The sequence below is a fragment of the Macaca nemestrina genome, chromosome 5 (assembly GCF_043159975.1).
Source record: "Macaca nemestrina isolate mMacNem1 chromosome 5, mMacNem.hap1, whole genome shotgun sequence".
NCBI lineage: Eukaryota > Metazoa > Chordata > Mammalia > Primates > Cercopithecidae > Macaca > Macaca nemestrina.
In genome coordinates, this window is record NC_092129.1 from 34302314 (window position 1) to 34320796 (window position 18483).

The 18483-nt window shown below is 36.9% G+C and overlaps 1 protein-coding gene across 3 annotated transcripts in view; it reads right to left on the reverse strand.

The window, feature by feature from the left end:
* LOC105465592 (Rho GTPase activating protein 18) overlaps positions 1-18483 on the reverse strand; it is a 203398-nt gene that overhangs the window by 51873 nt on the left and 133042 nt on the right. For all 3 annotated transcript variants that reach the window (XM_024787858.2, XM_011714092.3, XM_071096445.1), the window contains 4 exons: positions 14916-15118; positions 11503-11738; positions 6838-6901; positions 2140-2309 (listed from right to left, as the gene is read on the reverse strand). In XM_024787858.2, coding sequence (XP_024643626.1) covers positions 2140-2309; positions 6838-6901; positions 11503-11738; positions 14916-15118 — 673 coding nt within the window. The remainder of the gene's footprint in view (positions 1-2139; positions 2310-6837; positions 6902-11502; positions 11739-14915; positions 15119-18483) is intronic.

Here is an 18483-nt window from a genome sequence, read left to right on the forward strand (position 1 = left end):
TAACAAATAGAAGGTAAAAATGACCACTTTCAGAAAGTTGTTCTCAAAGAAATATCCAAATGAATAACTAAAAAAGAAGAAAATATTAGATCACAATTTTGTAACCGTTAATAAATTACTGGATCCAGGTATTGATCAGCAACAGCTGCTACAGTGACAAAAAAAAGAAACAGCTATTATGAGCTTCCCAACAGAAAACACACAATCACATATCTGACATAGTCTTGACCCCCCCAAAAAAGTGAAATTTAAAGTCAACTAATTGATAAGAAACAAAAGAACATGTTAAACTACACCAGGGGAATAGTCAGAGGGGGAAACTCTCCACAATTTAATAACCAGGTTTCTTTAATAAATTAATGAGGAGGGAGGAAGGAAAAATAGTGAGAGAGAGGAAGGGATAGAGGGAAAGGAAGAAAGGAGGAAGAAAGGAAAGAGAGAGAGGGAAAAAGAAACAGAGAAGGAGATTTAAAAATTCTTAAAAGACGTATCAACTAATTGCAATACAATACATGAGCCTTATTTGGATCCTGACTCAACCTGTATAAAAAGATCATAAAATGATGTGATACAATTTGAAATCTGAAAACTGCTTAGATATTTGAAATTAAAAATTGTTGGCATTTTTGGTACAATAATGGTTATATGGTTATGAGTTTTAAAATCCCCTCTTTGTCTTTTAGAAATATAGATGATAAAATGTAATTCAGAGATGTATTTCAAAATAACACAGAATAGGGAACTGGGTGGGGGTATGAATAGGTCAGGATTGGCCATGGGCTAATGAGTGTTGGGGCTGAGTGCTAAGTATTTGGGGGTTCGGAATACCATTCTTTTTAACTTTTGCCTTTGTGAAATTCTGCATAATAAATGTATTTTTTAGAAAATACAAGATATTCAGTAGCAATGAGAACATTCACTACACAGAGCTTGATTTCTAAACACAATTTGCTGCTAAAAAGTACCAGAGCTTCTTGGAGAAATGGATGCTTTCAAGTCTGCAGGGAGAAAATTACAAAGAGAGCCTGGAACATCTTGTGCTAGAAACTGAAGAAGCAATTATGGAAGACTGTGTCAGCCAGTAAGTGTAGAAGGAATAATAGAATTTTAAAATAGCCATTTCTTAAGCACCAGGTTAGTTATTGTTTAAGGCAAAGTTACAAATGGATGGTGAAACCACTGGCCAATAGGCTTTACTGACATAAAAGATATTTGCCCAGTCTCAAGGATGACAAATTATTATTAATTGCACATAGGAAAGGTATCTTTTTACGATGAGGAGATCTAGTGAACATCTCTCCTTAGATAAGTTGGTGATCAAACTTCTATCACCAATAAAGGGACCAGCTGGTACTATGCATCTCTTCTGATGATGCAATCGAAGGCATAAACATCCTCCATGCAGTAAATGTGGCTAAAAATGTATAACTTGAATCCAGTCCTGAGGAAACAATCAGAAAACTGATTTGGACTCTTCGATAATACTGAAGGAAAGCAGGAGACTGACCTAGATTCAAGAAAACCAAACAGACATGACAACAAATATAGTATATGACCCTCGTTTGGAACCCAAATGGGAGTGGAAAAGGGAGAAGCTATAAAGAACAATACTGTGACAATTGGGAAAGTTTTGATATGACTGTATATTAAATATGATTATCACTTCAGTTTAAATTTCCTAAGTATTAAACTAAAAACAAAGTTAGAACATACATATAGATAGATATAGAAAAGAGGTTATAAAATGTTAATAACTGTTGAATTGATCTATGAAGGCCAAATGGTGTTTGCCATACTATTCTTTCAACTTTTCTGTGGGTTCTACATTTTTAAAATAAAAAGTTGATGAAAAATATATCCTGAGCCAGGTGTGATGGCTCATCCCTGTAATCCCAAGACTTTGGGAGGCTGAGGTGGGAGGATCGCTAGAGCCCAGGAGTTTGAGATAAGCCTGGGCAACATAGTGAGACCTCATCTTTCTCTGTCTGTCTGTCTGTCTCTCTCTCTCTCTCTATATATATATATATACACACACACACACATATATATGTATATGTATGTGTGTGTGTATAACTGTATGTGTATATATGTATATGTGTATGCACATATATGTATATTTATAAATAGTGTACTACATACAGGTAACGTGGCATCATCGCCTTTGCTCTTCTGGATTTTCTCCTTGGAGCTCTCTTTCTGATTGAGTGCTTGCTCGGCAAATGATACCTCCAGGTTGATGTCTGTTTCAGGGGCAGGTGTCTCCTCAGGTGGGATCAGCTTCTCTTCACCAACAAGGTTAGATGTCTGGTCTGGGGGGCCAGGGGAAAAGAACCCAATTCATATGCTTTATTTCTTTCTTTTTTAAAAAAATTCTAATGCATCCACTACATAAAAACATTTGGGAAGAGTACTATTATCTCCAGGCAATACTTAGCTGTTATTTTAATAATAAAGAGTATACTCAAAAATCCTATCAATGGTGCATGGGAAGTGGGCAGGGAGACTGTGGTGACTAGCAATCCATAGTTCAATTGTGCAGTCTTTGAGAGCACAGTCCTTAAACTGGGTTCCAATTCCAAAACATTGCTGGAAGATAGTAAACTTTTAATGAAAAACCTCAAAAGGTTTTGAAGTATTAATTGTTGTTTTATTCTATACTGAGAAACTAAAAGCAAAAACAGAGGGAGGTAATGAGCAGTAATCTCTTGTAAAGCTAGTAGTTTACCATTTAATTAATTTCCTCAGAGTGGATCAGATTCCTGGAATAAACTTCTTCCACACCCTGCATTTACTTTCTGGAATATTACCTACCTATCATAGTAAAATTTCCAAAACAACAGTTAGTGCCAAATAATTATCACTATGCGAGTCAGGTCTGGACGTACCTGGTACGGGAATGGTTGGGTTTCCACCTGATCATGTCAAAGAATATAAAAGTTCCCATGACTATAAATACTAGTCAAATAATTTTCACATATTTACATCAAGATTTCAAGGATATCGTAAGTTTAACTTTGTTTTGGCTTTTTTTGGTTTGTTGTAATCCTCCACAAAGGAATTTACATTTAAAAATCTCTTTGCTGAAAACACCAGGTTTAAGCTTTGGAGAAGATAATTCTAAATTTGATTATTTGGTAAATTTACAGTTTTAATGCAATTGACAGAAAAAAACCTAGAGCCAATAACCAAGATTACTGTTATTTTCTCACTGTTGACCTTTCAATCATAGTAAGAAGCTCTGAATTACAAAATACATCTATGCAGTGTCTACACATGCTTACATACTAACAGGCTCACGTACAAACAAAGTGACAGAAGCTAAAGTTAATTTAAAAAGTTAATAAATGTCATAAATGCATACATTATTAAAAGTCTGCGGTTCAGAAAAATAATCTTTATATTCATTTACATAAAAGTGAAAATGCCTGTTTTAATCAAAATCAAGTTTAGAAGTAAATATGGATCTAGTTTTATTCAGTCCCATTAAATAACTAGGGTAGACTTCGTGGGCATGAGACCCCTGCAGCCACACAGGGCTCCAGGCTCAGGACGGCTCCACACTTAGTTTAATACTCTGCTGTTACATCATGAAATTAAATAAGAGGCCCTATATTTTCAGTTTGTCCCTGACCTTGCAAATTACATAGCTGGTCCTGATAGCATCTGACAGTTAAGAAAGTAAGAATTTACCTGTGCCAATTCCAAAACTAAGAATACATTTAAAGTCCGTTGATACTATTAGTATTCATCTGCTGCCATGTATATTTATGTTTCTCAACAGCCTGTGACCATTTTTTAAATTAGAATACCTATACCTTTTGATGATTAATTTTTTTTAAGTATCAACATGAATGTCAAAGCACAATTTTAATTTTATTTTCCCTCTGGTTTACACTCCTTTATGTTTTACTGTGACTATGTACGTTGGTTTCCTAGGAAACTATTCTAAGAGGAAAAAAATGATTAGCCATTTTCTTAAATTAGAAGCTACCTTTCTAGCAGCTGAGTAGCTGTGGGTACGAATTTCAAAAGTACTCTTTCTTCTCACCACTTCCATGTCAGGGTTACAATGAATACCCCCACACTCACACCCACACCAACGGACTATGCTGAATGTAAAGCTGAGTAACTATAATTAAGGTATTACACATTTAACACACAAATTCCCTTCAAAAGCATGGCAAAAAAAAAAATACCGCATATCAAAGTTCTGGTTAAAATAGAAAATCAAGTTGAAGTGGAGCACAGAAAAAAAGAGTTTCAGGGTTGAAGGGGGTAGGTACTGCTACAAGAAATGGATGATTACTTGGCTAATAAGTGATGATTTAATTATCTACTCTTAATAAGAACAGAATGCTGAGATCAACCTTTTGGTTCTTAAGGTCCTAAAATAAATAACATTTCTGTCATCTAGTTTCTTTTTAAGTGCACAATAGCACTGGGTTACAAACATTTCGCAAATCTCCCTCAAGTTTTTCAGTTGTCCAAAATATCCTGAAATGCCTTAAAAAAAATTTTTTTTAATCACCTGACTTTAAGATTCAATTGCTTCTATTTAAAAAAAAAAAAAAAAGATTTTTCTTTCCTCTGTAGAAATTCAAAAGAAAATAAGAAACTACACATATCAATATAAAAGTTTAAAAAATTATTGGGGCATTATTAATATTTCTAAATGTATTATTAAATACTGGGCCTTTCATAGAGTTTATGATTTAATGAAAAATGAACACATTACAGTGAATTAATTAATTTGGAATGTAACAACCCTTGCAACTATAAAACTTAACAACTTTTTCATTTAGAATAAGTATTGTTGGTGGAACATGTTTAAAAATCCAAGTGTGGGGAAAACATTTAAAAGAGACTATGTCTCCCACGCCTTCAAATTTTAATCAGAAACAGCCCCATTTTTGAACCTGAGACAATGTTTCCATGCATTTCATCCTGAACTTTCCAACGTTTGGCTTACACTGGTTAATTCACTGGCTAGTGAAAGAGCATGGCATTGCCCAGAACAGGTGCAATAGGGAATACTCAGTGACTTGGATGGCATCACACATTCTCTTGTTATTCTGATTGGAGGCTCTATGCCCACTACGTAGCATTCTAGCAAAAGCAGATGTAAATCAGGCAGCAAGTTTGTCACATTTCACTTGCCTGCTGCAAGCTAGGCAGGCAAGTGCTCACACTATGAACTTGTCTTCCAGAACTTTTGTTGATATAGCCTACATCATGATCCCTTGCAGGGGAGGAAAACACCAAGAAAAGGACAATGTTTTCCTCAGTATCCATTCACCAACTGCCAGTCACTCTTCCCCAGAGCCCAAAGCATATTGACATTGGCACAAAAAAACCTGTCTGTCTCTCCTGATGACCCAGCTCTCTAGCAGGCAGGGTAGCTATGCCAGCTTGCTTGCCACTTCAACATCTGTGGGTACATAGATTTGAGAAAACACCTAGTGATTTCATTCAGTTAAAACGCATAAAACTGAAGAAACATCCACAGAATAGTAAAAAGCAAGTGCTTTTATAAATATATATGTGTGTATACACATGTGTGCATATTACCTTTAAGGCAGGGGTGCCAGAGAGAAGTTCTGAGAAAAGTATGGAAGGAAAATATCCCATATGATCTTGAGTAATGTAGGATTTTTATAGGAATGTTGGAACACTCCTCAGTCCTCCACAGTTTACCTAATACTCCTCCCACTACTACTTCCAAACCAAATGCAACACTGTTAATGGCATGAACACCCCAGTTGCTAAATTTTAGGAATATAAACATAAATCACCTGTTTTAGTTTGTTAAATAACAATTAACGATTAAATTTTTAAGCTTAAATCGATTAACTTCACTTAGAATATTTTCCCTTTCTGTAAACAAATGAAATAGCTATAAACTCTTTCTTAGTAAGTACGAATACAGCCTTAATAGTCACTTTTGGCTGGGCATGGTTGCTCACATCTGTAATCCCCACACTTTGGGAGGCCCAGGAAGGCAGATCATTTGAGGTCAGGCGTTCAAGACCAGCCTCACCAACATGGCAAAACCCTGTCTCTATTAAAAAAAAAAAAAAATTAGCTGGGCATGGTGGCATGTGCCTATAATCCCAGCTACTGGAGAGGCTGAGGCAGGAGGATCACTTGAATCTGGGAGGCGGAGGTTGCAGTGAGCCAAGACCACACCACTGCACTCTAGCCTGGGAGACAGAGCAAGACTCCACTTCAAAAAAAAAAAAAAAAAAAAAGTTACTTTCTTCCATACCTCAAGTTTCTAATTCACTTCTGAAACAACAAATGTTAGCAGAGAAACATGAAAAGGAGAATTATAATCAATTGCCCATAAAAATCTTAACTATTTAAAAAAGTTTTTCTATAATATCTAAAAAATTACCCCATTTATTAATTAGGAGCTTGTGATTTAAGAACAATGCTGCAAGTTTGTTGGCTCAGTGACCAGCTGTATGGCACTGGAAAGTGGTTTCTCAGCTCTAAGCCTCAGCTCACTCATCTGTAAAATGGATTAAGAACAATAACCATTACATTGTTTTTGGGTGTATTAAATGAGGTAGGCATCTCCTGATAACATCTGGCACATGGTAAGCACTCAGGAAGATACGTATATGCATTTTGAATCAGAAGATAGGGATATACATTAAAAGAAAATTGAAGGCCAACTATATGCTCAGCCTCACGTAATGATCCACTTGGGACTTTTCATTAGCATTTTAATAGAATTTGTTTACTAGAATGGAGGGTGAATGTTTCATAAGACTGTAACTGTTTGTTATGCTAATTAAAGGGGGCGGGGAAAACAAGAGAACAGGTTCAACATACCATCTCTTCCTTGGTATTTGTTTTCATTTGTTCTAAGTGACTGCGATTCAGTGTCATCTGGAGCCTAAACATAGAAAACAGGCCATTTAGTCATCTCCAACTCAAAACCAGAGAAAATGATATTGTAAATAATTTTGTTACTAATCTTTAGAGTATAAGAAATGTACTCAGAATTATAACAATCACAGTGCAAAAGGGGCACTAAGGTAATAATCAACAAGCAATCATCCAAAAAATATTTTATTACCTACAACTTGTAAGAGACAATAGTATGCCCAGTGGGAAATATAAAAAAAGTCATGAGTGTGTCCCTGTCATCAAGAATGCTACTATTTAGTGGAGGAGAAAGGATGAACATGTTAAAAAATTAGTAATATCTATTAATTGACAAATGGATAAGCAAAATGTGGTCTATCTGTACCATGGAATGTTATTTGGCTATAAAAAGAAATGAAGTATTGATACATGCTGCAACAGAAATAAACCTTGAAAACATTATGCTAAGTAAAAGGAACCCGTCACAAAGAGCCACATATTATATGATTCCATTTATAGCAAATGACCATAATATGCAAACCATAGAGACACAAAGCTGACTAGTGGTCACCTAAGAGTAGGGAGGGAAAGATGGGGAAGGACTGCTAAGGGATATAGGCTTTCTTTTGGAAATAAAAATGTGCTAAAACTGATTGTGGTGATCATTGCACGATTGTGAATATGCTAAAAAGAACATTGAATTGTGCACTTTTAGTGGGCGAATTGTATGGTATGTGAATTATATCTCAATCATGCTGTTATAAAACGATAAAAGTACATGTCCCTAATAAAATAGAAATTCTTCAAGTAAAAAAAAAAAATCCAGAAATAAACGTGAGATAAGTAACTAAATTACCAAACCAGCAATAAGACCTAAAACATCTGAAGGAATTCCTGTTTTCAAGGGGCCGGGGCAGTGACACCCAAGGAATGGAGCCTTCCAAAGGTTTATGGAGATGGTAAACCACGGCTGACTCTGCTCAGCAGTAAATGTGGCCAGACAGTACTTCCTCCTTTCCAAGTAAGGCATTCAGAGGTCAGGAAGGAGAGTCTGGATCAACCACAGAAAGAGGTCTATTCAAATTATTTTTAAAAATAATATTGATAATTCTACTGGATTTTATCTCAGACAGAAAGCGGCCATTGCAGTCTCACTACACGTTTCACCTCAAGCTGTTGTCCAGGAAGGACTTCATCCTCCACCTGAAGTCTAAAAAGAGCCTAGAAAAGCACTAGGCTAGGGACATCTTGACCACTAATGAACCACTTAGAGATGGGGAAAACCCAGGACAATGTTATAGTGACTACTACCAAGTCACAGAAGTGGGACGTGGGTACCCAGCATCACTTTAACCCCTTGAAGGACAGAGCAGTCCCATTCTCTCTCCTTCCTCCCACAAGTCGGCAGAGGCTGGTCCTGCATGGCACAATGAGCGGAGTGATTCCAATCTCACAAAAGAACACATATTTTGGAGCATGTGGTTGGAATTATTTTCCTTAGCAATTGAAGATGGCAGTACAGATGGTGTTCATTTCTGTATTATATTTTCTAGTGTCAGCAAGGCCTTCATGAGGAAGCATTTAACATGGAAGAGCTGAATATACAGTCGCTCAAAAACAGAAGAACTGCAAGTGAAGATGGCTGGCCCACGTTTGCTTGAGGGATGGGGGAGATAAAGCACTTTTCTCATGGGTGGCAGTGTTTCAATCAAAGGCATGCAGTGTAAGCAAGTTACCATTATTCAAATTTCCTTTTGCTAGTTCTCTCTTAATGACTCCATCAGATGACACAATCCACCAATTACCTTGGACTCAAACCATGTGGTTCTGACACTGCCAGAAACTTGCTGGAAAAATGTTGTTTCTAGCACCGAGTAGCAACATCCTCTTGGAGACTGGCAGAAATCCCACAGTTTATATTTTGCTTAGGCTCAGCTCTCTGTTCCATCCCCCTTTTCACTTTTCACTTCCTCTTAACTCCCTTAGTGAGGGTTCTCTAGTTGGGAAGAAAATGTCATAATACTAAATTTCCTTACCATTCATTTTTCTTCAGCTGGAAACCTAGCCCAGTCCTTTAATACTAGTGGATATCCCAAATAACCACTGGGTAGTAAGCAAGTGCTTAACTTAAGCAAGTGCCTGGAGCAATTTAATGACCCCAAAACTCCTATAAAATGGACTGGACTTGATTCGAAATTGGTCATGCAAAGAGAGTAGCAATCTGCAGCTAGAAGGGCTTTCTTGTAAGAATAAAATGTCTAGAAAAAGCAAGAGTGTCTACATGACAGGAAGATACCATGAATATAAACCCTTTCATTCCTTTTTTAAAATAAATAATCATTCAATTTTTGTTATCTTCTATAGTGTGAATAGAATCTCATATTCAGGATGCTTAATGTCAGAATCGTGTACAAAATGCAAATATACCAGGATAGAGAGTGGTTAAACGCATGTACTTCAAAATCAAACAAATTTGGGGTTACTATCTATAGGACACTGAGCAAGTTACTTAAAATCTAGCAGGGCGCGGTGGCTCACACCTGTAATCCCAGCGCTTTGGGAGGCTGAGGGAGGCAGATCACCTAAGGTCAGGAGTTCAAGACTAGCCTGGCCAACATAGTGAGACCCCGTCTCTACTAAAAGTACAAAAAATTAGCCGGGCATGGTGGCGTGCACCTGCAGTCCCAGCTACTCGGGAGGCTGAGGCCGGAGAACTGCGTGAACCTGGGAGGTGGAGGTTGCACTGAGCCAAGATTGTGCCACTGCATGCCAGCCTGGGTGACAGAGAGAGACTCCATTGCCAAAAATAAAAATTAAAAAATAAAATAAAATCTATGAGCCTCAGCCACAGAATGGAAATAATACCTCACTCACAAGACAGCTGTAAGGATTAAGTGAGATAAAGCACGTTAAAGTGGTTGGCACAGTAATTGTTCAGCAATGGTGGCAGCAGCTGGTATTGTTATTATTATTACAATCATTGTTCAAGAGTCCCATTCCGTGTTCATTCTCCTTCCAACCACCTCACTGGGTCTTTTAGGCCAGAGCTACTCAAGCCAGAATGTAAATCAACTTTGACCTCAAGAACACCATCTAGATCAGCTGATTTTTTACTTTTTTTCTGGCAGCAAGACTTTTTTGATGAAAGAAAGAAGGATCATTTATATTCTGTGCAGGCTCCTTATGCCCTTACAGATGAGTAAAAGGTAATCCACCAACTGGCTTGTTCGAGTAGCACTGATCTGAGCCACACAGTTCTTGTACTGTTGTTGTTGTTGTTGTTGTTGTTGTTGTTGTTGTTACTGTTGTTGTTTGAGATGGGTTCTCATTTTGTCACCCAGCCTGGAGTGCAGTGGCATGAACACAGCTTACTGCAGCCTCCACCTCCAGGGCTCAAGCGATCCTCTGGCCTCAGCTCTGCAAGTAGCTGGGCCTACAGGCACACGCCACCACACCCAGCTAATTCTTGTGCTTTTTGTAGAGATTAGGTTTTGCTATGTTGCCCAGGCTGGTCTTGAACTCTCCAGTCTCAGCCTCACAAAGAGCTGGGATAACAGCTGTGAGCCACCACGCCCAGCCTCTCAAACTTTTATCATGCCTTCCCTGATACCTCTCTTCATTCATCAGTCCCACAGTCTCTACCAGACCCCACAGCTTTCATTAATAAGTCAATCACCTAGACAAATATTTACTCAATCTTTTGTGTGCTGTCGCTGTGCTAAGGCTAGACACCTTAAAGTTTAACCTAAAGCTGCCTCCTTACATATCTTATGTTCATCCTAAAGGGTTTCTCTGTATTTAGTGAACTCTAACCTGAGTATGTAAACAGACTGTGTAACCTACTCGTGTCAATCACCAAATTTTGACCAGTCAAAGGTGGCCAACTGTTCAAACCATATTCAAATAAGGCAAACACAAAGCTGTGACCAATCCGGCTGATTCTGCACCTCACTTCCATTTTCTGTCGATCACTTTCCTTTCCCTGTCCATAAATCTTCTTTGACCACACGGTAGCACTGGAGTCTCTCTGAATCTGCTGTGATTCTGGGGGCTGCCCAATTTGCAAATCACTGTTTGCTCAATTAAATTCTGTTAAATTTAATTTGTCTAAGGTCTTTCTTTTAACACCACAAAGGAGAAGTTACTTCATGTCTCAAGGTTCCTACTTTGTAATTCAGCTGCAATTAGCTCCCTCACACTCTACTTATCCATCCCCAAACGAGTCTAGGGACAAATCAAATATTCCTACAAGCATTAATAGATAGGGAAGAATACCCTAATCCTACTTTTGTCTAAGTAACTGTTGGTAGTCACGTTGACTGAGAAGCTGTCCGCTGTCCCTGTCACCCCTAGTGGAGTTAGAGTCACTTCTAATGCTCCAAGGACACCCTCTTCCCCTAATGCATGGATTGTCATGCTGAATTTTAACTAGTTTTGTTTTCTGCCTCATCAGTATAACTTCCAGAAAGGCAGGAAGCAAGTCTCTCTTGTTTGCTGCAAGCATAGAGTTTTGGTGCCTGGCACAGAATAGGTGATCATTACATTTTTAATCATTCGAATTAAACCAGATTGATCCAATTAATTGTAAGCAATTAGTCCTTTGCCTTAACATCAAAAAAGAAAACCTACTGTTTCTTTCGATTCTCTCTGTTGAGCAAATATGTCTCTGACGTCAGGAATCTGGTACTGTTTGTTTTTCTTCCTCAAGGTCTGGGAGACCGTCTCTACTCGTTTCTGAACTGCTGCTGCCTGGGTCCGGGTCAATGTTGATAAAAACACCATGCTTTCCTGTGGATCTCCAGCAGACTCTCCGAAGAGATTGGACAAACCGGCCTCTTTAAGCCACTCTTCTTCCAATTCTCCCTCTAAGACAGTAGAGAAAAGTAGTACTTAAATCACAAAATATAAGAACCTTTATATTTTTTAAGCTGTTAAAAATTCTTACTAAAACTCTTCTATTGTAACCAAACCACAGTGCTAATAATCATTATCTAAAACTTGGACAACTGCCATACACTCCAGCCACGATATCAAATTTTAGATGGATTTCATATATACTCAATTGAAATTTTTAAATGACTTCACATGTAATTAACCTCTATAACTTCCTATAGATTAACCCAGAGGATGATACTATTCCCCTTCCAGAGATGAGCAAAGAATAAAGAGATAACTTACTTCCATCAAGTTACAGAAATAAGTCAATGCTGGGGCTATATATTAAGCCCAGTTTCTTGGCTTAAATTCAGTACTACCTCAGAGTCCAACACTAATTTATGGAAAGCCTTGTTTTCTCTGTTCACTGTAGCTGACAGGAAGTGCAGCAAAGAAGTTAACAGCATCAGAACATTGGGAACTAATCAATTTCAAATTAATTTTTCTAATCTTCCAAGTCAGCACATCAGATTATTTTACAATGTTTTTTAAAAGCACAATATATTCAGCAAAAAAAAAGCTTATATAGGAAGCTAATCAAACAAGAATCAATTCAAAACACTGAAAGCAGGAAGTAAATATTCATGCAAATATTGTGTAAGATCTAATGAAAGTTATTTAAAAGCAGAAGGATAATTAGAATAGATTCTTTCCAACCATCATGTTTATAGAGGAAAATAAAGGAGGGATGAATTGGGACACAAAAGACCTGGATCTGTACCCCATTTCTGCACCTTGATAGCCAAGTCTCTTTGGACAAGTTACTTAGCCTCAAGTTGACTGTTTTCTGATCTGTACACTAAAGCATACCTCTTCCAGCTATGCTATAACCAAAGGTGAGAATGTTATATGGAAGGAGTTTTGAAAAGCCCTGAGACAGACTGAATCACATGGTATAGCACCTAGTCCTGCCTGTCTTTCTATACTATATAAACTTCTTGATGGCAGAAATCAAGTATTAATAACTGACTTCAAGAGACATAAGCCAGTACTAGGCACTGTGCACACCAGACAACAAAAACAGCTTACTAGCATAAAAAGTCAGCAAGGCCGGGCATGGTGGCTAGGCTTGTAATCCCAGCACTTTTGAGGTGGGTGGATCACTTGAGGTCAGCAGTTGGAGACTGGCCTGGCCAACATGGTAAAACCCGCTCTCTACTAAAAATATAAAAATTAGCTAGGCGTGGTGGTGCACGCCTGTAATCCCAGCTACCAGGGAGGCTGAGGCAAGAGAATCTCTTGAACCTGGGAGGCAGAGGTTGCAATGAACTGAGATTGTGCCACTCCAGCCTGGGTGACAGAGCAAGACTGTCTCAAAACAAAACAAAACAAAACAACAACAAAAAACTAAGTCAGCCATTATTATTTATGCTTTTAAGGTAGTACTCAGTATTGGTGTACAAAACCAAATTGCCAGAAAAAAAGCTGATGTTGTTACACAACAAGGAAAATAAACAAGATTACTATGTAGAGTCACTTTTTCCATTAAAAAGTAGAAGTAAAGCTTAAACAATTTAAAGTCTAAGAAAAGGTGTGGGCATGTAGAAAACATTCCCAATCTTCTTGATGACCACATAGTACATAATAATCAATGAATCTAATTAACGTTGGAGAATTATCAAACAGCTAACGACATACTTCTATGTATTGGGTTTAAACGCTGCTTTCTCAAACATATTCTCTCCTTATTCAGCAGACTAGTATGCTACATCCATCTTGAAACAGGGAGAAAGAAAGGGTGAAAGATACTATTAATTATCACAAATAAGCTTGACTTTATTGGTATCATATTTGGGAAACGGTGACAGAAAAATAAACAAGAAGCTAAAGAATGAGTTAACTGTAGTGTTCTTCTAGGTCTGAGAAATTAAATTAAGAAAAATCCCCAAGTCTTCTTTTTAAATAAGTATTGGTAGATTTTTCAAGCAATGTTGTAGCCAAGGAGAAAAATCTTATTTATATAGATTATTTAATTAGATCCTAAGTAATTTAAGAAGTCATTGTGTTGAGAAGTAAGTCTCTATTCGTGGATCACAAAGCACTGATTGGGGCTCTCACATTTTGGCATTTATATATCAACTTACATAAACATACTGACAAATGTATAGATGGCACAAGGCATAGAAAGAAAGCTAATATAACAGACAAGAGAAATGGACATGAAAAACTTGGCAACTGCTTGAATTTCAGAGATTAAAAGAAATGGTACAAAAAAACTTTTAAGTAAAGTTTTACATGTTTCTCCCAGAATATCAATTATTACAGAAGACAATGGGAACTATGGCTGGAAAGTGACTCTACAGAAATTATGCACCAAATACAAGAAAGAAGTAAATATGGAAGCTAAAAACGGTAATGCCACCATCTACTGCCCAACTCTGTATTTTTAGATTAGTTGGCTAAACATGAGCCATTGCATCCAATCTGGAGAACTATACTTCGAATGACAAAATAGCCAGGACCACAGCAGGTCTTTGAAAACCACCCACAAAGATTGGTTTATGTGAATTTTCTTTCTAGAAAGGTCCTGGCTAGGAACAAGATAAATATTCTCAAATATATGAAAGGCTATCATGTAAAAATAGAAGAGCTCTGTTCCATTTGTCCCAAAGGCATAACTACAGCAAGAGAGTCAAAGTTAGAGGACAGCAGACTGTAAATCAATAAAACAAAGATCAAAGGAACTCAAGCTGACTGACCACTGGAAAAACAGTATCACTGCAAAGCAGTGCTCTTTCTATCACCATCTGCACTCACTAGAGACCAAATGACAATGTGGCTATTATATTACAGAAGAAATTTAAAGAGAGGTTAGATAGTTTCAAAGATGAAGTCTAACTCTAAAAAGCTATGATACAGTGAGCTTAGCCAACAACATTCCAGCCATATCTATGACTACGCTAACTTACTTATGCCACTTGTATCTGGCAGTTGCATCCATAAATCTGCCTCAAACAAGTAATTTTCAAGTTGAAAGGCAGTATCTTTTTTCGGTGGTCCTAGCTTTAATTTTTTTTTTTTTTTTTTTTGGTTCTCTTCCTTTCTATGCATTCATTTCCTATAAATACAAATACAAACAATAAAAGCCTTATTTAGTTAGTTATTACCATCAGGTTCTTTGACGACAACCACCTCTTGATCTTCTTGTCTGTTTTCACTAGATTTCTTGATGTTTTCTAGTTCTATCCAATAGTCTTCCATAGACAGTTCATCCAAAGAATCCTGGGAAATTGATCGATCAAATGGAGGCTTCTCCATAACTCTGGTGGTGGTGCTTTCCTGGTTCATAGTGTACTGGCCATATCTGCGACTACAAATTCAAAAGAACACATGGTTTATTTTAGTACAAAAGGAAGCAGTATAATTTCTAAAGTATCACAGCAATGTGCTGGAGAATTTGTTAACTCCTTAAGTTCTCCTTAATAAAACCAAAGGAATATATATTTTGAAACTGTTTACTCTGGAGTGCTACTGATTATAATATGCTTGTAGAATAAACAGTTGCATGCTCCACAGAAAAGTATGGTGAAGTACAAAGAGCAACATGGTAAATTATTTTTCCATTTACATTAAATGAAGACTCATTTTTCAAATATATTTTTTAGCGACAAGGTCTTGCTCTGTTGCCAAGGTTCAAGTGCACCAGTGTGACCATCGCTCACTCTAATTCCAAACTACTGGGCTCAAATGATCCTCCTACCTTAGTCTCCTGAGTAGCTACTACTACAGGCATATACCATATTGCCCAGCTATTTTTCTTTTGGTAGACATGGGGTCTTGCTGTGTTGCCCAGGTTGGTCTGAAACTCCTGGCCTCAAGTGATCCTCAACTGATCCTCGCACCTCAACCTCCCAAAGCACTGAGATTAAAGGCATGAGCCACCACACCCAGGCATAAGAGTCATTTAAATCTGAAAGTTAGTTTTTAAAAAGCAACATGTTAAATCTTAATTACAGACTATTAATTGGGAATGAATTTTATACAATTTTTGTGTTTATCATTTATATTCATAAACAAAACTTAGTCAACTGTTATATAGTAAATATCTTCAACCGATGAAGTATTTGAATTTCCATTTTATTTTTGAAATCAAAATATAAATAGGATGATTTAAGTTTGCTGTTATAATCTACTGTAGAAAACAATTTCTAATCTTTATTTATAAATGGACCCATGATTTATATGTATTAAAAATTCCAAAATGTGGTAAAAACTCATTTATTAGCAACTCTGAATAGCTTGGAATTACCTCAAACATTTCTCTCTCTGATATCATCTATGAAGAATAAATTGAATAAATAAGAGTATTTGTATAACTTCAAGTAAATGGTATTTTTTGTTATAATTCACATCTCACCTACTTCTAAAATAGAATTAAAGGAGCTTGTAAGACCTAGATTTAATAAGTTTTTGTTTTATTATTTACAGAGAAAACCATGCCTGATTCCTTAAAAGAAGAAATTTTTCAGCTTTGATGCCTTTCCTTTATTTACAGTTGATATGGTTTTGCTATGTCCCCACCCAAATCTCATCTTGAATTGTAGTAACCATAAGCCCCACATGTCCTGGGGGGACCCAACAGGAGGTAATTTAATCATGGGGACAGTTACCTTCATGCTGTTCTGGTGATAGTGAGTGAGCTGTCACGAGATCTGATGGTTTCATAAGGGACTTTTCCCCTTTTTGCTTGTTACTTCTCCGTGTTGCCATCATATGAAGAAGGGTGTGTTTGCTTCCCTTTCTGCCATGATTTAAGTTTCCTGAGGCTTCCCCAGCCATGCTGAACTGTGAGTCAATTACACCTCTTTCCTTTACAAATTACCCAGTCTCAGGTATGTCTTTATTAGCAGCATGAGAATGGACTAACACAACAATAAATTTTTTTAAAGAATACAATTTGAGTGAGGACAATCGTTGAATAACTGTTTTGCTATTTTAATTTTCAGATTACTTCTCTCAAGAAGGACTTCCAGGAAGTAATTTTTCGTTTGCCAGATTGGTTTTACTTACTGTACATATTGAAAAGAATTTTTAAATTACAATAAAATTCTTTAATAGTGTGTGAACATTCACATTTAAACTAGCCTTTCCCAAAATTGTTTAAAATAGTAGGATTTTAACAGTACATAAGGGAGAGGGTCACTAAACTCTGGGCAAATCTATCCAGCAGCTTAATTCCAACTGGTTTGTTAGAAAAAGTCAAGGAACTTAATTTAATTGCCTATTGCTGCAAATAAATGCAGTATAACTGAGCACTTAGCTTTAATATGCTGATACGCCAGTTTTATTCCTTTAAAGATGAGTCTTCCTGCCTTGATTACAAACTTTATTAATGCTGGTTGCATGCATGAATAAACAATCACTATAATCTCTCCCCAGTAGCAACCTTGGGGTGGTGATGGGTGGGAATTAGGACAGGGGCCAACAAGCCTAAGTCTAGACATGTTTGTGAATCTCTTTCCTTAAGTCTCCATTGTTCATTGTTTGCCTTCTTCATCCCTTAATTCAAGGGGTACTTCCTCCCTCCCTGGCCTCAATCGTCCTGTTTACATCTCTGTGTTCCACCTGGGTCCCCATATCCGGCCCCAATGGTCATTACATAGCCAGTATTTTTTTTTTAGAGTTTTCACTCCTGATTCTTAAATTAACATGTAAATGAGAAAGTCATCCCTCTCTTAAAAATAAAAAATATATATTTTTAAATTTCTGGTTCATCAGCTCAACTTATCTATATTGTTCATATTCCTTACTTCTGCCTTACCAGGATAGCTGATGTTAATTTACAGATGCCTGCCAGATTCATTTTTCATATTGCATGTCAAATATACAGATGCTTTATCCTTTTGTTTTCTCTCTCATAGTGTGAAATTGACCACCTTACTTCTGTCTCCTTCAACTCTTACCCCCCTGTGAGACCACAATAAGTACTGTAAACTGTGTGAAGTATAATGACTAATGCCAAATAATTTGGTTTATCTGCTCATGGGAAAAAGGTGCAGTTGAACTAGAAGTACATTAAGCCTTTCAGTCCCGAAGGAATGTGTTTATTCTGGCAAGAATTTTCCAGTAAATTTCCATTAAGATAGCATGTGCAGAAAAATGCAAGGTCATTGAGTAACACCATTGTTACATAAATACACCATCTATATCAAGCCTTGCTTTCAAAACATGCATAAAGCAAAAATTGAATAGCTTAGTGCTGATGAATTGACTCAATATTTTGACTTTAATAAGATTCAGAAGCTGAATAGCTTTGTGATAACCTAAAAATACTGAGTCATGGAAAGGAGGAATTTTCTTTTTCTTTCTTCCATATTTTTTTGATCACTGGTAAATACTGCAAGAACACATTTTCATTTTTAAATAAGAGGGGATGAGGAGTGGGAAGGACGCAGCCATTCAGTAATAGACTACCCTCCTTGGTCACCCTGCCATGTATTTTTTTAATTTGTCTAAAAATGTAAGTGAACATTCCTTCAGTTTACATCAATGAACATGTTGTGTTACTTCTTTTCTTTGTAGCATATATTCTACTTTTGTACTTCAGACAGGCAGTGACTAAAAGCCTGGACCCTCTTAAAACCATTCTGCTAAGAGGCCAGTTAACTGGTTTCCTCTTTTCTGTTTTTAGGAGTATGTTATATGATACCATGTTCATTCTGCAAATGAGGTTCA